The 23,380-nt window shown below is 37.7% G+C and overlaps 3 protein-coding genes across 6 annotated transcripts; all 3 read left to right on the top strand.

Annotated features, from left to right (window-relative positions):
* Positions 1–2,056: 2,056 nt before the first annotated feature.
* csrp1a (cysteine and glycine-rich protein 1a) lies at positions 2,057–10,140 on the top strand. Its single transcript, XM_030139516.1, has 6 exons — positions 2,057–2,377; positions 5,684–5,793; positions 6,254–6,422; positions 6,505–6,634; positions 6,724–6,820; positions 9,234–10,140. Exons 2-6 carry the CDS (start codon positions 5,685–5,687, stop codon positions 9,308–9,310), a joined length of 582 nt encoding a protein of 193 aa, XP_029995376.1. The 5' UTR covers positions 2,057–2,377; position 5,684; the 3' UTR covers positions 9,311–10,140.
* A 200-nt stretch (positions 10,141–10,340) lies between these two features.
* On the top strand, positions 10,341–16,252 carry phlda3 (pleckstrin homology-like domain, family A, member 3). Of its 4 annotated transcripts, none has more exons than XM_030139519.1 (3): positions 10,341–11,092; positions 13,295–13,730; positions 15,814–16,252. In XM_030139519.1, exons 1-2 carry the CDS (start codon positions 11,014–11,016, stop codon positions 13,720–13,722), a joined length of 507 nt encoding a protein of 168 aa, XP_029995379.1. In that variant the 5' UTR covers positions 10,341–11,013; the 3' UTR covers positions 13,723–13,730; positions 15,814–16,252. The 4 variants fall into 4 exon arrangements, with proteins under 4 accessions (XP_029995379.1, XP_029995378.1, XP_029995380.1 ...); XM_030139518.1 differs by having other exon boundaries at positions 10,341–11,107; XM_030139521.1 differs by lacking the exon at positions 10,341–11,092 and adding an exon at positions 12,958–13,029.
* Positions 16,253–18,699: 2,447 nt separating this feature from the next.
* On the top strand, positions 18,700–22,769 carry tnni1a (troponin I type 1a (skeletal, slow)). The gene is made up of 8 exons (XM_030139517.1): positions 18,700–18,796; positions 19,996–20,027; positions 20,182–20,188; positions 20,289–20,330; positions 20,529–20,660; positions 21,071–21,160; positions 21,259–21,435; positions 22,135–22,769. Exons 2-8 carry the CDS (start codon positions 20,014–20,016, stop codon positions 22,237–22,239), a joined length of 567 nt encoding a protein of 188 aa, XP_029995377.1. The 5' UTR covers positions 18,700–18,796; positions 19,996–20,013; the 3' UTR covers positions 22,240–22,769.
* The last annotated feature ends 611 nt before the right edge of the window (positions 22,770–23,380 follow it).

Below are 23,380 nucleotides of genomic sequence, written 5' to 3'. Positions count from 1 at the left end.
TCTATGATGAGCTGTTATTTCAACACGGCGTCTCCAGTGGAGCTGAAGAGCCTCGTAAAATTCTGGATAGGATGGGAGGTACCAGCCACAGAAATGAAAGTGGAAATAGTCGAGGCCACGCTTCCTACAGCCTTGACGTGCTTTGAGAAGCTAAGACTGCCGAGGCGTTATAAAACCTATAAAAACTTTCATCAGGATTTGTGCGCCTGCATGGCAACCAGTTACAGTGGATTTGGTTGTGTCTAAAGCAGCCTAATATTCACTATACCTGCATTTTAAACACTGAACTGAGTGTGTGTATGATTCAAGTACTATTTAATTTGTATTTACAGTGTAAAAATAATAAATTATACTTGACTACTCATTCCATACAAGTGCACAGTTGTTTTAGTTGCATGTGATAGAGCTCTATTGTCAGAAAATATGATCATGTAAAAGTTTTAGATTCCTCATTGTATTTATAAGTTTAAGCTCTTGTTTAATTTTCTATGTGTGTGTTACTGGTGACATCTTTTAGCTATAACCTCAGTATGTGGTCACTTTGCACAATTTAAAATTTACAAGAAACTACAGTCACAATATGTGTAATGTAGTATAGATAGTACACATTACTCTCTTGGTTGATATTACTGCATCATTATCTACCTTTTACTGCACAACAAACAATAGAAAATATACTGTTTATGTGAAAACACATCCGATTCTTTGTGCCCATGCAGAATTTTGTAAGTTGCACTGGTTTTCAGTACACACAATGACCACATGATGGCAGCAGAGGCCAACAATTTAATTAATTGTATGCGAACAGTAGCAATAAGTTCAACTGTCCATTCCTGTTAATGTTTTCTCATCCATGTAGCGTACAGTATTAGACTGACCTTTACAAGCTTGTGCCTAATGTTCATTTAAGGATGTGGTGATAAAATTCAAATACTGACATTACCCCGATGATGTACCACTTGTGTCCCAAGACTGATTAAATGTTAAAGGTTAACTTCTGCACAGGAACTGAAGGATAGATTTGGATAATTTGTACAATATCTCAAGGATAGAAACAAAAGTATATGTTTGGAATGAAAAAAGTGATCTGAAATGCATTATTTAAGATTATCATGAAACAGTCATCTAATGTTACTTGGTCCTCTTTATTTTCAGTATACATTCACTTTAATATAGTCTATATATGGATTATTACCAATTAAACATATTTTTTAGATGATAAACCTAAAATATGATGTTGTCAATAGTTGTAATATAATTTTTGTAGATCATTTGATACATCATACTGTCAAAAGTCCTAGTCCAGCATAAGGTTTGTTCATTTAGTAAAGTTATAATGATCACACAAATGCATTTGTCAGTCTCTGTAATGAGATTGAATCTGGATTATTTGGGTGTATAAGTATGTACAGCCTTAAAAACAAAAGTTTCAGAGAAAAAACAGCTTCTATAAACCAAAGTGGTAGTATTTAGTATGACCTCCCTTTGCACTTAACATGTATTTAACTCATTGTTCAGACATTATGACATTTACTGCACTAATTTTCTGATGTTTTACACCAGTTTTCACTGAACACATGTCAGATGTTTCTAACTGTTTATGCTGCTTCTTGTCATGGGATCAGGGCTCACACTAACAAGTGAGTTTAACCTTTAGAACCCATTTAGTTTTTCTGTGTTTTAAATGGCTGTGCACATATTTCCTGTATTTTCTTGTTCTATCTAAAGCAAAGACAAATAAATATGTATACTCATTTCAACACTGCAAAAACAACAAAACTAAAGATGACCTAAAATTTGGTGATGAATAGAACTGAAGTTACACTGGAAACAGTTTTAAAGGCAACACAAACCCTGTTCTTTACTGCCTTGTAAATATCACAAAGAATCTGCGTGACTTCATGCGCAATTAAGGTTAAAGCCAAATAGAAACAGTGGGAACAGACGCGCCTTTAAATACCAGCCAGAACATTGCATTCCTCTGCGTCTGTACTTCTGCTGCACAAAACTAATACACAGGACTTCCATTCTAAGTTCCCTCCCCATCCACCTCTCTCTTCCTCAGTAGTCAGTCAGAAACTACCCTGTTCCTGTATAAGTTAGGAGACTAAAACACCGAACACAAAAGCTCCTCCCTTTCAGCACATCTGGAACGGCAAAGATTTGGAGAGGCACATACCAACATTCTTTTGAACCACTGGACAAACACGGATAACGTAACACAATTGGGTTAGTAAGACCAGCTATACCTTTCTTTTGCAGACTTAAAGTACCCAACTGTGAACTGTGGTTTCCCTGAACACACCCTTGTGCTACTCGGGTCTGGGAGTCCACCTTCAACTGTTTACCACTGAGTATTATCACATCATTTCTACAGGTAAGACATGCTAATACTATATATTCAAGATTTCTTATGATTCCTGCTTTCTGTCTGCATACACCTTCTTAATCTGTCTACTGAGGCATTATGGGAAAACACTCTGCAACAGCTTAAAACCAAGTAAGAAAGGTTAGACCAGAGGTGACTTCATTGTTTGCACAGGTATAATGCATGAGTTTGCAGAGGCATCACGTGGTAGGTCACTTTAAACAGTAACAATGTGGAACATTAATGCTTTAATTAGTACTCAGTAAGGTCAGTATGGGCGCGAACAGGACAGCAGTCCAATCACACTATTACGCTACCTCTGATATTTCATGAGCTGACTTCCTGATTTGTTGTGACCTCTCCTTTCATTCTTCCTGTACTGTGGGTGTCCGCACATGTCTAAACTTGCACAATGTCTGACTATTGTCAACACACTCACTTCAACAGCGCTGCTCAGATGATGAATAATAAGGTTAAGTTGTTGAGAGCCAAGTACTGGTGTTGAACAACAGAGGGGGAAAAACCAGCGAATCAGCTTCATTATAAAATAGTTTTGGCTCTGCTAATGTTGTTGTCAGGCAAATGAGAATGCTCTTTACTTCTATTTTCTCACCTCTCTTTGCTTTTTCCTGTGTGAAAACATTCACAGAGTAGATTTGTCTGTGTGTGTGTGAGACTGACCGACAAATCTGGATAAATCCTAAAAAACTGCATACTGTCTTTCTCTTAGATATAATATTCATCTGCATTATCCCGGTTTTTCTTACATACTTCATGTCTTGAAGTGAGTAACCAGGGGCGGAGTCATAGTCACACTGTGATGCACAGTTCATGTCCCAGTCTATCCTCCTTCTTCTTCTGCTCCTCTCTATCTGTATTGACCCTAAAATAAATGCACAATCACATGAAAATGTTATAAGGAATATTATTTAGGGCCTCATTTACCAGTTCAAGTTAGCTTTTTCTGCTTTGACATCTGGATATCTACAAAACTATATATCTATCAATATAGCATCACGGTTTGGTAGGAAAAAAATACAATTTCTCTGCTCTTATTGACACTTGTCTACTGCCTGTTAACCCTTTACAGGGCACTCATTGAAATTCTCTAACATTCAAAATTTCAAACTCAGTGTGTTAGTCTCCCTCGTCTTGCTATAAAACATCCGAGCACCACTTGCTAAAATGTAAACACATGCAATACAATGACTGTTTTAAGGTCATAAACTGACAAAAATCACTCATATTCACATTTACAGCTTTGCAATTTCTATAAAATCTCTCTGAATCACTGTATAGTGTTAGGGTTAGGATTAAAAACCAACATGCTTCTCGACCTCACTGAGGCACAGGATTGATTTCATATTTAAAGTTTTGCGGAAATGACCAAAAATAGCCACTTGCCTGATAAAGGGTTAACACATATAACACTTAATCACTTTTCTGTTGCTAATATGAAGCAATGCACAGCTAACACGAAGATGTAAAATTAAATATCAGCTGAATCCATTTTGAGATTTGGTAGATCATTCCACAGAAAAACGCATGACTTTCACTTCATTTTTTAACTGTAAAAGAAAGGAAGCAGTAGCCAAACACAAAAACCTTTCCTCCTAGTTATGTTTAAATACTTTACAGTAAGCTTATGTGCACCTTCAGCAACACTGTGGTGTCAGCAGCGTTAAACTAAGTGTAATTTGGGGTGTTTCTGGAGTCAGAGATATGAGTATATACATACAGGCTTCACAAAAAGCAGTCACTGGAGTATATAGTGTATATTCTGAGATGTTTTTAAAAAAACAGGAAGCATGTCCAGGGGTGATAGGAAATGCTTTACACATTCATACTTAGGTGTGAGGGCTAACTTCCACCCTCACGAGCAGAAATAAGAGTATGGTTGCAGTTTTCTTTCTTATAATTTCTTCCTATAATCTGGTTTGCAGAAATCTTCCAGACATACAAGCAGGGAGCAGATTTTGTGGGTCAAAGACAGTGAGACGGGAGGGCTGACACTGTCAGGAATGTGGATGTGGATGTGGATACGCAAGATTAGACTGGGAGGGTCATGCTGGGAAACAGTGGATAGGAACAGGCAGCACGCCAGGGTCTTTCACATCACACCAACGTTAAACTAAATCGCTACTCAGAAAGTTTTATGTCAGAGACGCATTATTTCCACACCGGCACTCTGGTTTTAAAGCCACTGCACAGGCAGACAGAAAGCAAAACGCAACATTAAACCATAACTGAATAATAAAAATAAATCCTTCCTCCGGTTTTCCACTGTTGGTTGGCTTGTCTTTCAAAAACCCACAAAGAACTGGCAGTATTTAAATTACAGGGTCTGGATCTAGATGACTGAGCTGAAGCAACCAAATATGGACATTTAAATGGACAAAACGTACAACAAAAACTGCTGTTTCCTATGTGTTTCCTTGATGGTTAGAAATGGTAATTTAATAAGTCAGTGATACATGTATTTTTCTTTTTATGTGTGCATTGCTACATTAAATTACAGACCTTAAAGTCTGGTTGAGACTGTAACAACTGCATATTAAGGCCAAAAAATACATTTTAAATAATGATTCTGCATTTTTAAAAAATCTCTCTCTTCTTTCTCTTTTGACTAATTCATTGACAGGTGTTTCCCTGTGAAACCAGTTTCAATTTGGGGGTTTATTTTACTTACTTAAGGAACATCACCTTAGTAACCAGGATCAGAATGAGCTTCATTGGCCAAGTTTATGCACACTAATAAGGAATCTGACTCCAGTTTATCCTTTGGTCTCACTCTCTATAGAATAAAAAAATGTTTAGAGATATACTATAGAGGTAAAAAGCATTTTTTTTCATAAAACTGTAAAAGTAGTTTAAAAAAAAAAAAAAAAATCACAGTATAAAAGTTGTTGTGCATCTGAGTGTAGTCGCGGAAAAAATTATTAGACCATCAAAAGTCATCAAAAACAATGATTATGCAGTCAAGTACTAACTCCTGTGTGTATCATGTGATTAAAACAGACAGAAAAGAAAACATGGAATGCCTAAAAGCACTGTTTTTGGTAGTACAATGCCATAGCTATTGATGTAACAACTTAAGTGAATTTGGTTATTATCAAGAAAACCATGGAAAATGGATAGATACCAGCTCTGAAATTGAACTCTTAAGAGCTATTTTTGTTGTTATCATTATTATATTTGTCCAAACAAATGTACCTTTAGTTGTACCAGGCATTAAAATGAACAAGAAACTGAGGAAAACAAGGGTGGTCTAATAATTTTTTCCATAACTGTATTATGTTGCATGTGTTACCACAGGATGCCATTAGGAGGAGGAAACAAATGTGGCCGCTGTCAGAGGACAGTGTACTTTGCAGAAGAGGTGCTATGCGATGGGCGGAGCTTCCACAAGGCTTGCTTCCTGTGCAGTGAGTAAACTCTATGCTGCTTCCTGTGATTGTTGAAATAGGACGTCGACCCTTTGACAATCATCATTATTCAGAAAAAATACTGCCGTGACGCGGCTATTTAGGGTGATGTGCATTTTTTAAGGACCAATATCTTCCTGTATGATTTTTAGACATTTCTCTTATGGATCTTGAAATAAAGACAAAACTAGAAAACTAAAACATTCTCTGATCTTTTCCAAATCCATTTAAAAGCAAATAAATAAAACATGTCTTTATCTCTGCATGAAAGTGCAATTTTGTTGCATTCTGAGTTGTGTTCCTTCGATGTAATCAGACATTCCTCTGATGGAATTTAAATGAGATCATGCATGCTTGCTGAATACTGCTCCATAAATGGAAACACTCAGGAGCCTATGAAAACACTTGTATGATCTTGAAAACATTACACTAATATGCATATTTCTGTCTGTTTATGTAGTGGTGTGTCGGAAGAATTTGGACAGCACAACTGTGGCAGTTCATATGGATGAAGTCTACTGCAAAGCATGCTACGGAAAGAAATATGGTCCAAAAGGTTATGGTTACGGTCAAGGAGCAGGCACCCTCAGCATGGACAAGGGAGAGGCCTTGGGTATTAAGCATGAGGAGTATGTAACACACACTCATACACATTTTTTAGTCTCGTTTTAAAGCCTTTATACCCATGGTTCTGTGCTTTCTCTCTGGCAGACCAGCCCCTCATCGTCCCACCACCAATCCAAATGCTTCCAAGTTGGCTCAGAAGTTTGGGGGGGCAGACAAATGCCCTCGCTGTGGAAAATCTGTCTATGCTGCTGAGAAAGTGATTGGAGCTGGGAGTGTAAGACAGATCTTATATCGTCACTTGAGCACATATCCAAGCTTGCAAAGCACGCCCTTTCATAAGATGTAATTTCTATTTATTCACAGTCATGGCATAAGAATGGATGTTTCCGCTGTGCTACTTGTGGGAAAGGTCTTGAGTCAACCACACTAGCTGACAAAGATGGAGAAATTTACTGCAAAGGTGAACGAGCTTTGTACAAGTCAAAATTTAAATAAACAGTATAGAGTATATTTAATTTTGATCATATGATAAGGGAAAAGCATTCAACACACACAACATTTTACCATCTTATGTTAATATTAAACTACTCTACAACTGAGGTAGACTGATATATCAGCCGGCCAATATATGGATTTTTTTTTGGTCAATATTGGGCATCGGTCTTAATTTTTTTTTGAAAGCTGGTATTTGATCAGTAGTAAAAATGTTATAAGATATTTGATCAGGCAGCTGTGTGGGCAGCATTTGAAGTTCAAGAAATCTTAAAAGAGTACTATGTGAATGTGTATTAATACTTACATTTATATTGTTGCATAAAAATCTCAATTGTCTAAGTGCTTCAACTGTATTTTACAGTCAATGTGCTGTAAAAAATAAATAAATAAACAGCCTTACATATCGGCCTCAAAAATTGGCTGTAGATATCGCCCATCGACTTTAGAAAAACCCATATCGGTCGACCTCTACTCTGCAGTGGTTCTATACTGCATGTACACAGCCTGGCCAAAAAAAGTTACATACACATACAATGTTGCGTTGGCTATTTTGCCCTTAGATTTGATCACAAGATATGCAACACCACAATAAATGTCAAAACATTTATTTCATCTATAACTGTGTTTGTTTTTGGCCAAGATTTTACATTGGCGATTGTAGATTTGGGCTACTGTGTAAAGTCTCCATCGCATCTCAAAGATTTTTAATTGGGTTCAGATCTGGACTCTGTGGTGTCCAGTCCACGTGTGAAAATGATATCTCAAGCTCTTGAACCACTCTTTCACAATGTGACCCTGATGAATACTAGTATTGTCATCTTGGAATATGTCTGTGTCATCAGGGAAGAAAAAAAAAATCCACTGATGTTCATTCAGTATATTCAGGTAGTCAGTTTAACTCACTTTTTGGGCACATGACATTGCTGAACCTAGACCTGACTGACTGAACCAACCCCAGATCACAACACTGCCCCCACGGGCTTGTACTGTAGGCACTCAGCATGATGGGCAATTACTTCATCTGCCTCTCTTCTCACACTGATGCACCATCACTCTGGAACGGGGTCAATATGGACTCATCAGACCACATGGCCTTTTCCATTGAAATACAGTCCGATAATGCTCACTGCATCAGTTAGAGTTAAAGAACATGTTGCAGCTGAAAGACATTGGTCACAGCTGTAATTATCCAGTGGAACCAGTTAACTTATTTAAACCCAGGTGGGTTTTTTGGCGCTTTATTTTGGCCTGACTGTATAGCTGCTAAATGGCCAGCTATGCAAGTTTCAAATTGCAGGAGACACATTATAGTTTTTCACCTAGTTTCCTTGGGGTGCAAAAACTAAATGTTGCGTTCAAATGCTTGTTTTTAGCCGCTGTAGTGCACATATTTACGTAAGCAAACTCTACTAAGAGTAGGGCTGTGTATTGGCAAGAATCTGGCAATACGACACAAATCACAATACTAGCACAATACGATATATCACGATATATCATGATACTGTTGAAAAGGCAATTTTTTTATTGGTTTTGTTTCTTTTTTAAAAGATAATTTCCTGGAAGAATGGAATTACACCAGAAATATGAACAAATACTAAACACATTTTTATTTGATCACAACAGGATCTAATGCTTTATCACAAAATGTTCCTGTGTTTGAACTGAAATTCTGTTTTACAGATATTACAGTTTAAGATCCAGCTCAAATTTTCATATTTTATTCGTTCAGAACTAACATCAGAACATTATTTTGGTGCGATCCCAACAAAGGAACTAACATTATGTAATAAAAGAGTGTTAAATAATAATAAACAAAATATAAACAAAAAAGAAAAACAAAAAAAGAAAAATAAACCTCCACAACATCTGCATTTGAATAAATACCTAAAAATATCGATACAGTACTTTTCAATAATGATACAGTATTGTGAAATGAAATATCATGATATATTGTAGAACTGATATTTTCTAACACCCCTAAGAGAGAGGATTATTGGTGTGTGAGTGGGATATATGGACAATATTTACATACAAATACTTGTCCTGTGTAAAAAATCTGTAAAGACTTCCATATATGACACCAATTAATCCTTTATCATTGTTAGCATTGGGAGCATATTAGCATAGCATTTAGCTTCAGGCACTGCAGCTGGACACTACTGACTGTTAGCATTAAGCTAATGCAGGACATGTTTACATGTTTGCAGAATTCTTATAAAAACATGTCTCAGTGTGAATGTTTTTGGTCATGTTTGTGAGGCTACAGACTTTTAAAGAGACAGATGTCAAAACTAGCTGTAACACATATTAAATCATGCATAATATAGATGTTATTTACACAGAAATTAAGTTTGTAACATTACCTATTTCTTTTCCAGCGTGTTATGCCAAAAACTTTGGTCCTAAAGGATTTGGATATGGACAGGGTGCCGGGGCGTTGGCCCATACCCAATAGAGACCACCCACGGATGAATGAGGCCCACGGGTGACATGGATCTGCAGGAGGACTCCCAGAGTCCTGCACTACCGCCTTCGTCCACCAGGGGGCAGACTGATGCCATGACACAGTATAATCGCCTGATGGACACATGCTTCAGAGAGCTGCTTTATTTACAATATGGGAAAGACCACACCACAGTAGAGTTATTAAGGCCAAACAGGATGGATCTGTAGTTTTAGACTAAATGCTGATACATAATCTACATTTAATTAACCCTTAGAGACCTTCAAATATAGTTGTGGCAACTTCAAAAGTTTTTTTCTCTATAAATAACCTTTCATAACTGATTTACTGTAATATTATTTTTGGCATTTTTCAGAAGAAATCAGGTATTTTCCTGCATTAAATTTATTGATTATGTAGATATCAATGAGAGCTCAGATTATATTAGAAGGTTACACTGGTCTACAGCATTATTATCTGCCTCAGAGATTAAAAGTGGTAAATTTTACATACTTTAATAAGATGAATTGGAAAATAAATGATAAAAGTGCTGGTTAGCTGATGCTTTCATTGTATGTGGTAAAGTCTTATTACACAACTATATTGGTGTATGTAGATTTATACAATAAATGTATATATCTTCCACTAGAGAGGACCTGAAAAGTAAATGTATTATAATGTGCAGACAGATGTAAATCTAGCAGCCAAACAATCAGTCCTTTTGAGTCAAACCCATTCTCTCATTAATTCTCAGAATTTCACATTCTGATTTAAGACTGTATCTTGGAAACAACAGCCAAACATAATTTTTTACTTAATTTTTATTAATTAGAGACTCAAACTTGGTAAGTTTCACTACTTTTATTCTGGAGGCATTTTTCTTGTAGACCAGTATTATTGAAGAAAATATAGAATGTACTTAAAGTAAAAACAAGCATCTAAACAACCTCACTGTCATTTATTAAAATACATGGGTTTTATTGATGAATCAGTGTTAAAAAACATGACAGTTTCCACATTCACTACAGAGCCTCTGAACATCTGAAAAAAAACATATAATTTTGCCTGAGTTATGTAAATGTATTGATAGGATTCATGTACAAAAGTTATTAAACGTTTTAGATGAGTAGATGCTTTTAGTTGACAGTGGCTGTTTAGGTCTTTGAGTGTTAAACATAACCCAAAGGGGCTTCATTTGCACAATCCTTTCTGTTTGCATGATTTAATTCTCTCATTTTATCTCTGCAAATAAAATCTCAGCATTTAAGATTCTATGTAACACAATAAACAGTGTTTGTTTCCAATAAAATATGGGAGCACAATTTAAAGTTGCTGTGTTTTCCTATTTGTACAGGAATTACCCGAGCTCATATGGGTGAAACTCTGCCTTTGTGTTGCATGTCATAAGAATACGGAAGTTAAAGACATGAGGGTGACTTTGTGTGTTAAAGTTTCAAGAAATGACACATGTTCATTGTATCCATTCCATTCATAACAAAGCTGTGACATATGACAATAAGTCCTGTACCTTGGGAAAGTGAGGAAATCTCAGCTTTAGACTGCTCCACCCACAAAACCCCCTTCATATAGTCTCACTGGCAAGTATGTGGAGAATGACACAACAGTTTTACTGTCTTAATGAATTTATAATAATAAAGGTTGAGCCAACAGTGATGTGAATCCCCAAAGCAACCAGTAGGGCTTTGAAAGTTGGGATGAAAATGAAACTAGTTTGTCTACTTCAGAAGAAGAAACCTAAAAGTCAAGATCCTTCTCTTTGGCTTTTGAAACCATGTAAGATGTGTGAAGGTACTATCTTTATTCTATAGTTTTTATTTGGTAGTGGTTTATTGTTCTTATTTATCTATTTTATTTATTTATTTTTTAATTTATTTATTTATTTAGTTGTTTTTAATTGTATGGCTTTTTAATCTATTCTTGTATTTTATTCTTTTTATTTGGGTTTTATTTATTCTTTTGTATAGCACTTTTTTTTTTCTTTTTTGTACAGTTTCTTTGTCTTTAAATCTATTCCGTATTTTATTCTTCTATTTTGGTTTTAATTATTCTTCTGTACAGCACTTTGGTCCACTGCAATTGTTTTAAAGTGCTTTACAAATAGGGGTGTTAGAAAATATTGGTTATGCAATATATCGTGATATTTCATTTCACAATACTGTATCGATATTAAAAAGTACTGTATCAATATTTTTAAGTATTAATTCAAATGCAGATATGGCGGGGATTAATTTTTGTTTTTTGGTTTTCTTTATTGTTTATATCTTATTTATTATTATTTAACACTGTTTTATTAAATAATGGTTATTTTACGCATCCTAAAAGCACGTTTTACTGTCGGAGAGGCAGATGGTAGTTCCTTTGGAAACTAGGAGAATTAGAAAAAAATCTTATGATATAGCATTAGATCCTGTTCTGAAATAAAAGTGTGTTTAGTATTTGTACATATTTCTGGTGTAATTCAATCCTTCCTGGAAATAATCATTTAAAAAAACAGAAACAAACAGAAAATTGCCTTTTTAACAGTATCATGATATATCGTGATATATCGTATCGTGATGCTAGTATTGTGATTTGTATTGTATCGCCAGATTCTTGCCGATACACAGCCCTAGTTACAAATAAAGTTGGATTGGATTGGATAAAAAAAAAAGAAAGAAAGAAAAAAAAAACATTCATAGTCTACACTCTCAAAAACAGAGGTACCAACTTGTACTTAAAAGGGTACAAATGCTTGTCACTGGGGGTGTACTTTTTTGAGAGACATCTCTGTACCCTTTTGAAATGGTCCATTTTTGTACCTTCAGTACTTTACATAGAAAGAAAACTGTCATATAGTTGATAATGCCATGATGTTTAAAGTTTGAACCAGTGGCCTAATTGAGAAAAACAAAAAAAACAAAAAACGGCATAGGCAAGCTACGACATCAAGACATGGAGGTGTGAATGAAAACTTGCTAAAACAGAGATTATGGCAATAATCAGAGATTCTAATAAGATAAATAAATTATTAGGCTATTATCATTGAGCTAATTGGGCTATTAAATTAAAACACAAATTATTATTAAATATAATGTAGAGTAATTACAGTATGATATATAATAAATAATGTGCTAAGCCTAATGTTTGAACTATAATTAGGCCTACTGTTCAGTTCTCCTAGCCTATAGCCTATTCTCATGGTCTACACACATTTTTTAATGCTGCAGGGTACCTTATAGTACAAATTTGGACTTTACACAACTCTGGACCCTTTTTCATAGTCTAAAGGTGCAATTCTGGCCAACTAAAGACCAATACTGTACTTTTGAGAGAACATTCTTAAAAAATGTACTTATACGTACATAAATGTTCTGATCTCGTACCTCTATTTGTCAGCATTATAATATTTCACTTCTTTTTCTATTGTACATTGTTGCTTATGTGACTTTAGGTTTTGTTTTTTGTTAACTATGTGTTTTAGCAAAAGTTCTTGGAGGTGAATCCAAGCACCACACACACACACACACACACACACACACACACACACACACACACACACACAGGCAGCCTGCCCTGGATCTCCTTGTGCCGTCACCAGAAGGAGGCGGAGTGCGAGTTGAAGGGGTAAAAGGTCCAAGAGGAGCCGGGCATGTTCCAACATATCCAGGCAGACCAGACTACCAGCCTCCACGACCTACACACACACACCGGAGACAAGAACACTTTTATGGGTTAGAGCCTCCTGTTAAGACCAGACTAAAGTATTTATTCCATTTTGTGGGCTGACACCTGATCCTGACCTGAAATGGATGTGGAGGCTGTTTCATTGATTCATCTTCAGAATAAGTAGATCTATCTCTCTGTGTGTGTGTGTGTGTGTGTGTGTGTGTGTGTGTGTGTGTGTGTGTGTGTGTGTGTGTGTGTGTGTGTGTGTGTGTGTGTGTGTGTGTGTGCGTGTGTGTGTGTGTGGTGCCATCATGTCTGTGCCGGTAAAAGTGATGAGGGACGGGCTGTTGGAGAAGCGCAGCAGCGGACTGCTCCAGCTGTGGAAGAAGAAGCGCTGCGTCCTGACGGAGGACGGGCTGCGGCTACACAACTGCAAAGGCGGAGCAGGAGGTGCAGGAGGTGCAGGAGGAGGTGATACTCCCTGCGCTGCGTGGAGCTCAGGAGCCAAGGAGCTGCGCTTTGAACGCATGGCCACGGTGGACTGCGTGGAGTACAAGCGTGGGCTGGTGTACTTTACTGTGGTTATGGCTACCGGCAAGGAAATAGACTTTCGGTGTCCACAGGACGGCACGGCGTGGAACGCGGAGATCGCGCTGGCTCTGGTCCGGTATAAAAACCTCCAGGCCGTGCAGACCGGGAGGAACCGGCACCTGTCCTCAGCTCACCTGGGCAGCACCGGGGAGGATGTGGAGCTCTGATCCTAAAGGTACAGGTTTTATTTGGAGAGATTTTTTAACATGTAGTGGAGCGTCTGTCACAGAGACAATCTTTGGCACTTTATATTATAATAGTATAAGTCAGTGGTTCCCAACCTTTTTAGTCTCATGACCCCATTTTAACATCACAAATTCCTGTCGACCTCAGACCGGTGACATTTTTTTGCTAAAGTTAATTTGTTTTTGATTATGTAATTGCTTGCTATACTATGTTTCAAAAATAGGTTAATTTTAGATGGCATTTAGTCTATATAATGTATATTATTATGGACGAAGGCAGAAAAGCCAGATGTAGATTACTGCACAAAGTGAGAATTTTATTTTCCTTGGTCAGGATATGTACAGTCAGTCCAGCTTGGATTTACAAGGCTGACAATTAATACTGAACAAACAAGAACTCAAACTATGAATTATGAAAGAGCTGCAGCATCTGAAACCGACCACAATGAACATTTGAAAGATAAACAATACCACAGTATTGCAGTTTCAGCTTCACAGTTTGTCTTTTCTGGATTGGGATTGTCTCTGTCATCTCACAATATATTTTTATTAGTAAGTTTTTCTTAATTTTTATCAATTACTAGAAATTTCAGGCAACCCCATTTGAATTCCAGGCGACCCCACATGGGGTCCTGACCCCAGGGTTGAAAAACACTGGTATAACTAATAGTACTTTTCAGAGTATTTTGTGTACTTGTATACTTTAATGGGATACTTAATTGTAAATAAGTTCAATATGACCATTTAATCTTCTATGTTCTGCCCCAGTTCCAACTTTTTGTCCCTATATCCTCTTTTTTTTTAATTAAATAATTGTCTTGATTGGAAAAAGCATGATGAAACAGTTTTTCAGATACAGTATTTATTTTTATTACATTTTTATGGAATGCCCTTTGCAGTGGACAAGATTTTTTTTTTTTCTGAGTAAAGCTGTGAAACTCTTGTCCCCTACAGAGGACAAAAATGTATTGCTAGGTCTCAGGAGGATATGAACATGGACTCCCTTACAGGTGCAATATATAGATTAGGTGTAATACATAATTGTGATTATGCTGACTTCAAAATTTTGTGACTGTGTTTTGTTATTGGATGTGGCTGAAAGTGAATGCAAAAAGTGTAGCACTGTTGTCCAAAACTAATTTCCCATATGGGACAATAAAGTTTATCCTGACCCTGATGACTGCCTACAAAATCCCATGCATTTGTTTGTTTATATTTCCACTCAGTCGCTTCATGTCAGACAAATATTCAAGAATCTATTAGAGGTGTCTCAACTGACTTCCCTGTTAATCGTCTCTTATGTGGTTTAAGGGCTGCTAATGCTGAAAGAAGCTCTGCAGTGATTGGATGGAATGAAAACATCCAGACTCTTGGGGACTAGGTGGCACATAACTAAAAAGCACTTAAGCCTCATAGCTGCAGTTATTTACAAGTACCACTTCAACGTTGAAAGTCAAAGGCATTTCAGTTTCCTTACTACGGTCGTCTGCCTTTACTGCGCCGTAGTGTTCTTGGGATACAAACCCTCTCTCACTTGAGGACATAATTACGATGCAATGTGAGCCTCCAAAATAACATCTGCCTGCCTCTCCCTCACCAGGCAGGCAAGTATTTTTAACCACCACAGACGCACACATGCCCACACACACACACACACACACACACACACACACACACACAGATACAACCTTCTCTTCTGTTTTTTTTTAATCCAATGTTAACAATAACGGGCATTTGAGGTGAATAAAAGCTGAATTCAGTACTTGTCTTCGGCTTAATGCCACCAGTTAATGTCATCATATGACAACAGTGCTATTTACTGAAAACTGCTCGCTGAAATCTCAAATGTTCATGAAGAGACAGTGTAAGCCTGAACTATGAGCTCACAGTCCAGGAATCCACGACGAGGCATCCTTAAGAGAGATGCCGTAGTCATGTGCCCAAATTAACTTAGTAGCCGTGGTAACATTAACTCACTACGGATGCAGTATCTACAAGTTAGACACCTGCTTCAAAGCTAAATATACACAATGAAGTAGTAATTAAATAATAGGCCTGTTTTTGTCTCTGCAGAATTACTGCTGCCTTGGAGCGAACCAGTGAAAGTGACGAAGGGCACATCGTGAGATCAACTGGATTCTGTGGCTCAGCTGCATGATGGGATACATAGGAAACAGAAGAGACGCCAATGGATGATGATTAATGTGGCAGACACTATTAATATCTTAAGTACCTATTTGTTCTGTTAATAGGAATCTTAAATGGGAATCTCTACCACGTTGACCTCACTGGTGGAGGTCAGTGTGGAGTACTCTGTATTCGGTGACGGGGGCGCTGCCCGGACAGAAACTGTAGCCACCTCCTGTGCCTTTGTGTTCATCTCTACTTGGATACACAGACCCATTTAACCCATAAAGACCCAGTGGTATTTTTCTGGTAGTTCCCAAATGAATTTTTCTCTCTATTTAACCTTTCTTAAGTGATTTATCACCATTTATGATAATATTATCCTCTGTATTTTGCATTTTTCAGTGTAAATCATGTATTTTTCACTATAGTTATTTAGCTGATGTTCATGAAAACTCAGAGTAGATTCAAAGGTTATTATATCAAAACAGAAAACTGAAGAAGTGACATTTTCAGCAAATCTATCAATAACTGAACATAAACCAAGTATGTCCATCCACTGTCATTTATCAAACTCTGTGGGTTTTACTGGTGAATTAATGTGGTAGACGCACTATGGAGCCTCTGAACGTCCAAATGGATCATATCTGATGACCATGAAAAGATGACAAAATGTATTTTACACCAATTATTTACATGTATTGATAGGATTGGTCAATCAACAGGTATTAAACAGTTTAGATCAGTACATGCTTTTGGTCGCCAGTGGATGTTTGGGTCTTTGTGGGTTAATGTTGTTGAAAGAAGAGTCTCTCAGTTCCCTCTGTCTTACTTTTGATAGAAACATATCATTTTTTTGTCAATGACTGAACAATTCTTAAAGTTTAACATGAAGAAAAATTGTCTTTTATTTACTGCACATTATGTTTTGTTGTGTTTTCTGAAACCCTGTACAGTATTACAGTATAAAATACATTTTTACTAGTAACAATGAAAACTTGACTTATCTTTTTTGAGTTTCTATTTATGAAGTGTTTTCATTCTCCAGAAAAAAAAAAAAAAATATATATATATACACTGGAATATTCAATGGAGATAGAGCTAAACAGTCAGCTGCAATTTATTTTCGGTTCAGACCATTAATTGCTAAGCTCATCTGTTTCCAGTTGTGGTGTAACCTTGCTGTTATAGCCTGTGGAAAATTCACACAGCTTAGATACATAGACACACTTATTGTGTCATTGCTCTCCTTTCCTTGCGTGTATGCTGAAGTCAGGACACCTTTCGTTCTGAGCTGTGCAGAACACTAATGAGAATCACAATGAGCCTCGGGCATGTACACACAAACATACACCCACGCATATTCACTTACAGAAGCTGCTGTGCACACCCAGCGGGAAATTCAGCAACTTCTCAGCGATAGCAGACTCTTGTTAGCGGGTCTTTTTACGTATGTTGTTCATTCAAGCGTACTTGTGTATGTGTGTTGAGGATATGGCAGTCAGTGTGTCGTTATGGAGCTCTGTGCAGGTCAGGGAATAAAGAGTTGATTGTGTAGCGACTTCTCTAGTTACTGTGGAAAGCCCCAAAGCTAGCCACACCACATGAGTCAGCGAAGGGCCAGTGGCACTGCAGGGAGAGGAGAGAAGACACAATGAGGAATCAGTTTGTTTGTTTAACTACACATAGGAAGGTGTAAACACACATTACGCAGAGGGTGAAGGAGATCTCTATAGAGGTGTCAGTATGTGGTGTGCCTGATATGCAGGACCAGGGGAATTACTCAAATTATCCAGGATTTCATGACATGATATGTATTTGGATGTTAAAAGCAAAACGTAAAAGTTGATTTTTTTTTTTAATGTACGAATGGATAAACTGAAATGAACCCTCCTGCCTCCTTCTGTCGGATTTGGCTCATGATATTATTGCATGTATATGAATGGAAGTTATTATGTTTGAACAACACATTCCACTGGAGAATATGAGCAAACAAAACCTGAGAGACTGGATGTTGATGACGTCTTAACCACCAAACTATCAAGGAATGACAGAATGAGAATAAAAACCATCTAATAAGACATACTTTTAATAAAGCTAAGTATCACCAACCAAATCCCACAGGCTGAACTGGATTAATCTAATTTGAGTCACTGATGAAATATTTGCCAATTAAATACTCACAGTAATGACACTTGCCTATTTTTATTTGTTTTTTTGTTTTTTTTTTGCCACAGACGCTACTATATAACATGGTTGTAGGAATAGTGGACATAAATCAAAACAGTTTGCTTAAGGTACTTTGTTTTTCAGTGTTCACCAAATGGAGGTGGTGTGTGCTATGTGAGTGTCAAACCACTAGAGGTCTGTCTCTCTCCTGTTAAGACGTTTTTCATGCACTGTTTGACAAGGTGTCTGAGTTTTTAGCACATTTTCATGACTTCAGATCTTTATATGAATACTCTCTCTGTATATATGTTGTACTTTTAGTTTATTTTTTCCTAAAATCCATCATACATACTTTACCTCTCGCTCCTGAAAATCTGTCCCACATAATCTCATATTTGATTTTCTGTTCCTAATACCACAAAATGCCTCAACACCTGTTCAGTGTCTCTCTATCTTTCTCACAAAACTCTTTCTTTACACGCTCTTCATTTTAAAATAACTTTTATGTCAACTGTGTTGCTTAAAGTCAAATCCACAGGCTCTAACTGCTTGTCTGTGTTATATAGTGAATCTCTGGGAGACAAATGGACAGAGCAAATTTAGGAAGTAAGAGAGATAGGGAGCCTAATAATAGCCTCCACTAACAAAAGAGAAAGACAGAACTGGACAATGGGAGGTGCAGTTAAATAGCGGGACCCTCATCTCTGATCTGTCCATCCTGCCTCTGCTGGTGTCGCATCTCTCTTTGTGACTGGCGCTGGTAAGTGACCCTCATGATCTGATCTGTCAGAGTGTTTAGGGGTAATGTAAGCATCTATAATCAGTCTGGGTGTTTATTTGCTTCACAATTTGTGTTAATGATACAAATATAAAATCATTCAGAATTTTGTTTTTGTAAAATCTTGTCTTTGGTGTGTGTTTTGGGCTTTATTAATACTTATTTATGTAGGACTGAATCACCCACTGACCAAGCCGAAGTACTGATCAAGATTTTTTAGATTATTGTGCAATTTAATGTTAGGATTTCTAAAAGGAAAAGTAGCAAAGATTTGTTTTAACATGTAATTTTCACACCTCTTTCTGTGAATTTCTATGTAATTTTCAAAACAACTACTGATCCTAACCTGAAACTTTACAAAATACTCAGATCTGGAGCCAAAGCATCTTAAATCTAAGTCTGACATGAACTTTCCAAAGCACCTTTGGCAATTTTTTTTTTGCTCTGCCAACTTGGCTGCACCACAGAGGCTCATAAGCATCCATGAGTTACTGGCGGTAAATCCCTGAGCCAGGCTGGGCACCCCATGAGCACAATCACCCTCCACAGCTGTCTATCAGATGTCCTCGGGTCTATTTGGGGAGACAGGCCACTCTAAATTCCTCTCCCGGAGATAATCCTGAGGAGAAAGATGGGGATGAGAGGCAGGAGAGATGGATGAGGGATGACTATCAGGCAGGAATTTTCCTAATCCACCGGTGCAACTTGTAACCCTGTTATGCTGGGGTGGTTTTATGTAACATTATTCTACCCACCTAATAAAATGGATAAAAGGGCATAAAGAGTGGAAGGGTGCAGTAAGGTGAAACGGGGGAGGGACGGGGGTTGCAAATCTGCTGCTGATGTGATAAAGGGCAGAGGGTAGACTGAAACAGCATGGGTGAGATAAGGTGATGACATAGGTGAAAACAATACCATAGGGATGAAGTGCCACAATAAGTCACGTTAAGACCTCGTGCCATGCCAAATGTGTCACAGTTTTTACAGTGCTTTGTATATTTGGTGGAAAGATGGCTATGTTTCCAAACGACATGCTCCAGCCAAGTTTAATCTGACTCTAAAACTAAAACAGCATGATGGAGAAGAGTGGAAAGATGATTTAGCTCTCCAAAAGCTGATGAACAAACACTGGCAACTGTTCAGCGTGTGTGTGTTTCTAATCTGTTCTGTGTCTCCTCCAGTGAGGTCTCATCAACAAGATGCCCGAGCATGTGTGAGTGATCAGGCTTTGTGTTCTTATTATAGACTATTCACTCACCCACACACATCTACACAATGCATTGCAAATATTGTTGAGCTTTCACTGTTTGGGTATTATCGCTAAACTCTGGACTTTCACTCTAATCTTGTCCATCTCTCTTTTACAGGCAAGAGGTAAGGCAGAAGGAAGTTGGTTGCAAATCAAAAACTATTCAAATAAAACTCACATGGATAAATTTAAAATACAATATGCTGACTTTTGTTCTAAATCCAGCGGAAACCAAAGATCTCAGCTTCAAGGAAATTGATGCTAAAGGTAAGAAAAAAGCAAAACTCCCATCTGTGCATAAGTTTGACCACTGGAGGGCAGCAGAGGATTTAGTGTGTAATAATTTGCTCATATTCAGGAAACATTCCCAGTGTGACCACAAAACATAGAAACATAGAGCATATTATGATTTTTCAGTCACATACAAAGACACAATCTGAACATTACTGTATAATTTCTATGTAGAGTCTCATGGTGGCTAAAGCCAAAGAAGAACTAGAACAGGAGGTCCTGGTAAAAGATGAGGAGAAACACAAGTATCTGGCAGAGAGAGCTCCTCCCCTAAACACCGGCGGCATGAGCCTTGCACAACTACAGGTGACTTGCCCTCAACCTCCCTGAATTCTCCCACATCCTTCCTATTTTACACTCCCAGCACCGGTTTCTCAGTAATTCAAAACCGGTGAAAGCTGCCAAAAAAGCTGCATCTCCCATACTGCTAAAGGCAGTCGTTGTTAATGCATGTCAAAATCTTTTTTCTGCCTGAATGCTTTCTCATACAGTGTCACAGAAGTCTGTTGCTCAACTTGTTTCCACCAGTTATTCATCAAAACCCAGTTAATATCAACATATTATATTTCTAATTATGCCTGTGTCATCAGAAGACTTCAAGGCAATATGGATCTATTATATAAATTTGAAAGAGGAGGAGGGTGTTTCCAAGAACCAATACCTTTCTAACCAGTTCAAATTACTATCTGAAAACTGTTAAAATATATTTTTAATAGGACCTCTGCAGAGAACTCCATGCCAAGATAGATGTAGTCGATGAGGAGCGGTATGACATCGAAGCCAAAGTCATGCTCAACACACGTGAGGTAGAAGAGAAGTGAACATTTGAGTCTAGTGCTGGTAAAATTCCTCTCATGTTGACAAATTCTTGCATTACTTTGGAATTTTTCCGGCCATGCTCTAGATTAAAGACCTGAATATCAAGGTGCTGGATCTGAGGGGGAAATTTAAGAGGCCTAACCTACGACGCGTTCGTGTGTCCGCTGACGCCATCCTCCGCTCCCTGCTGGGTTCGAAGCACAAAGTGTCCATGGACCTGCGAGCCAACCTCAAGTCTGTCAAGAAGGAGGACACTGAGAAGGTTTGTGCGAGAAGACATTTCACCGTCCACCTTAGGCAGGAAATGTGTCGTTGCTCCACGACATAAAAACATCACATCACAACAGAACAATCTGCCAGTTTTCATACCAATAGTGGACTGTCATATCTAATTTTACTGGAATTCTTCAACTACATTTGTCACATTTGGGATAAATATGTGTGAAAAAGTGAAAAATAGGGACAACACATGAATTCACGTTACAAATCCAGCCTTAGCTAAAGTACTACATGTGCACCTGCCTTAGTAAAGGTTCAGCCAGACCAGTGACATCAGTGCTATGGGACACCTGAAAAGTGTGTTCATGAGTGTGTGAAGGGTGTGTTTGAGATACTGAGCAGCAGGGCGGCGACCATGTGTGTCTGAGGGAAGGTACAGTACACCAAACAATGATCCCATTGTATACAGGAGTTTAGCTTTTGAGTCCAGTTCTGCTCATTGGTCAGTGTGTGTGCAAATTGGCCGCTGTTAGTGTGTATCTTGTGTGTATTTAGTGTGTGTGTCCGCAAACCAGTTATGCTGGTATGGTTACAGTTTTCTCACAGGGGATTCACTGCTATCAAGCTGGAGCTCTAGTGTAAAGATTTATAATGAAATAATAGTTTTAAAATCTTGTCATTACATTAGGAGTAAAGATTATGCTGTTTATTTTATGTTACACCAACTGTTTTGATTCTGCAGAAGAGGCCAGTGGAGGACAGTGACTGGAGGAAGAATGTGGAGGCCATGTCAGGGATGGAGGGAAGGAAGAAGATGTTCGATGCTGCTAAGGGTCCTGCCCAGTGAACACACACACCTTACTGACGTCAATAACAAGGCATCAGTCTTTCGGCACACGATTCATTTCTCTTTCAGCTTTGATTCTACAGTATATTTCAGCTTCTTCATCCTTGGGCATGCTCCTGCTGGGGACGTGAGAAGATGCCACATGCGCTTTTCAAGAACCAAATGCTATTTATTTTTTAAAGTTAGTGTGACAGGTTGTTAGTGATGTTGCACCTCTAGCCCAAAGCTGAAGGCTTATTTTTGTACACACATCTCAAATGCTGCTTGTATCATTATGTAACAATTTGAGATATTACTGTTATCAACTGGCCATTAACAAAATTTTAATATGACCTGGCTATTCCTGCTTGGGGATTTAATAAGCATGGCCTGTAGTTTGTGATCTGTGATGTAATGATATGTCGTCCAGTATGTGGAATTACATGAAAACATCAGAGCAAGATGCAAAAATTAAGAGTGTTTCATTGTAAAGCCTTTTGCTATGTGAACATGGTCTTAGAAGCTAAATAAATGAAAATACTGAGCCGAGGGATCAGTCTTCTGGCTACGTTTGTCTTCACTTTGTAGCATTAGATGCCGAGGGTTAAAGCATGACCACTATAAATAGCCTCTTAAACACGGTTGTTTCTGGTACCGGGAGCTAACCACAGGTCTGTCTGTGTTACCGTGGTAATACTACACTTGTAGCAGTATGGATATGCTATTTAATTCAATACTTTATTGTCACTGTACATAAAAACAGATAATGATTCAAGCATCTTTCATAGCAAAGCAAATTCAAAAGCAACAAATGGTGCCAGGCACAACAAACCCCACCCCTCGCACGTATTGTAGCTTATCTTGGCATCGATCCAGCTGATGTCAACATGTTTATGCGTGTGGTGATGTCAGTATATCAATTGCCTCTATATATGTGTCAAGTTTGAAGTAAACTGAAACAAAATTGATGGTTTTATAGACATTTGAAATTTCACCCATTATAAGTAAATGGGAGAACATTTAAAAAAATTCAAAAAAAATTTTTGAACTTTGACCTGCTTTTCCCAAAATGTAATGAGATCTATTCTGGGTCACTAGCAATCTATAAACCCAATTTGGTATAAACTCAACCAATAGTGTTGCTGCTACAGACATTTGCAAT

The sequence above is a fragment of the Sphaeramia orbicularis genome, chromosome 7 (assembly GCF_902148855.1).
Source record: "Sphaeramia orbicularis chromosome 7, fSphaOr1.1, whole genome shotgun sequence".
In the NCBI taxonomy this organism is placed as follows: Eukaryota; Metazoa; Chordata; class Actinopteri; order Kurtiformes; family Apogonidae; genus Sphaeramia; species Sphaeramia orbicularis.
This window is presented reverse-complemented; position numbering and strand designations above follow the sequence as displayed.

Bases quoted from the DNA above. Each gene is read 5' to 3' on its own strand.
- csrp1a (XM_030139516.1), top strand. From the start codon at position 5,685: ATGCCATTAGGAGGAGGAAACAAATGTGGCCGCTGTCAGAGGACAGTG. The intron at 6,635-6,723 runs GTAAGACAGATC...ATTTATTCACAG, and splicing joins AAGTGATTGGAGCTGGGAGT to TCATGGCATAAGAATGGATG. The intron at 6,821-9,233 runs GTGAACGAGCTT...TTTCTTTTCCAG, and splicing joins TGGAGAAATTTACTGCAAAG to CGTGTTATGCCAAAAACTTT.
- phlda3 (XM_030139518.1), top strand. From the start codon at position 11,014: ATGAAAATGAAACTAGTTTGTCTACTTCAGAAGAAGAAACCTAAAAGT. The intron at 11,108-13,294 runs GTACTATCTTTA...TGCCGGTAAAAG, and splicing joins ACCATGTAAGATGTGTGAAG to TGATGAGGGACGGGCTGTTG.
- tnni1a (XM_030139517.1), top strand. The intron at 20,331-20,528 runs GTAAGAAAAAAG...ATTTCTATGTAG, and splicing joins CAAGGAAATTGATGCTAAAG to AGTCTCATGGTGGCTAAAGC. The intron at 21,161-21,258 runs GTAGAAGAGAAG...GCCATGCTCTAG, and splicing joins TCATGCTCAACACACGTGAG to ATTAAAGACCTGAATATCAA.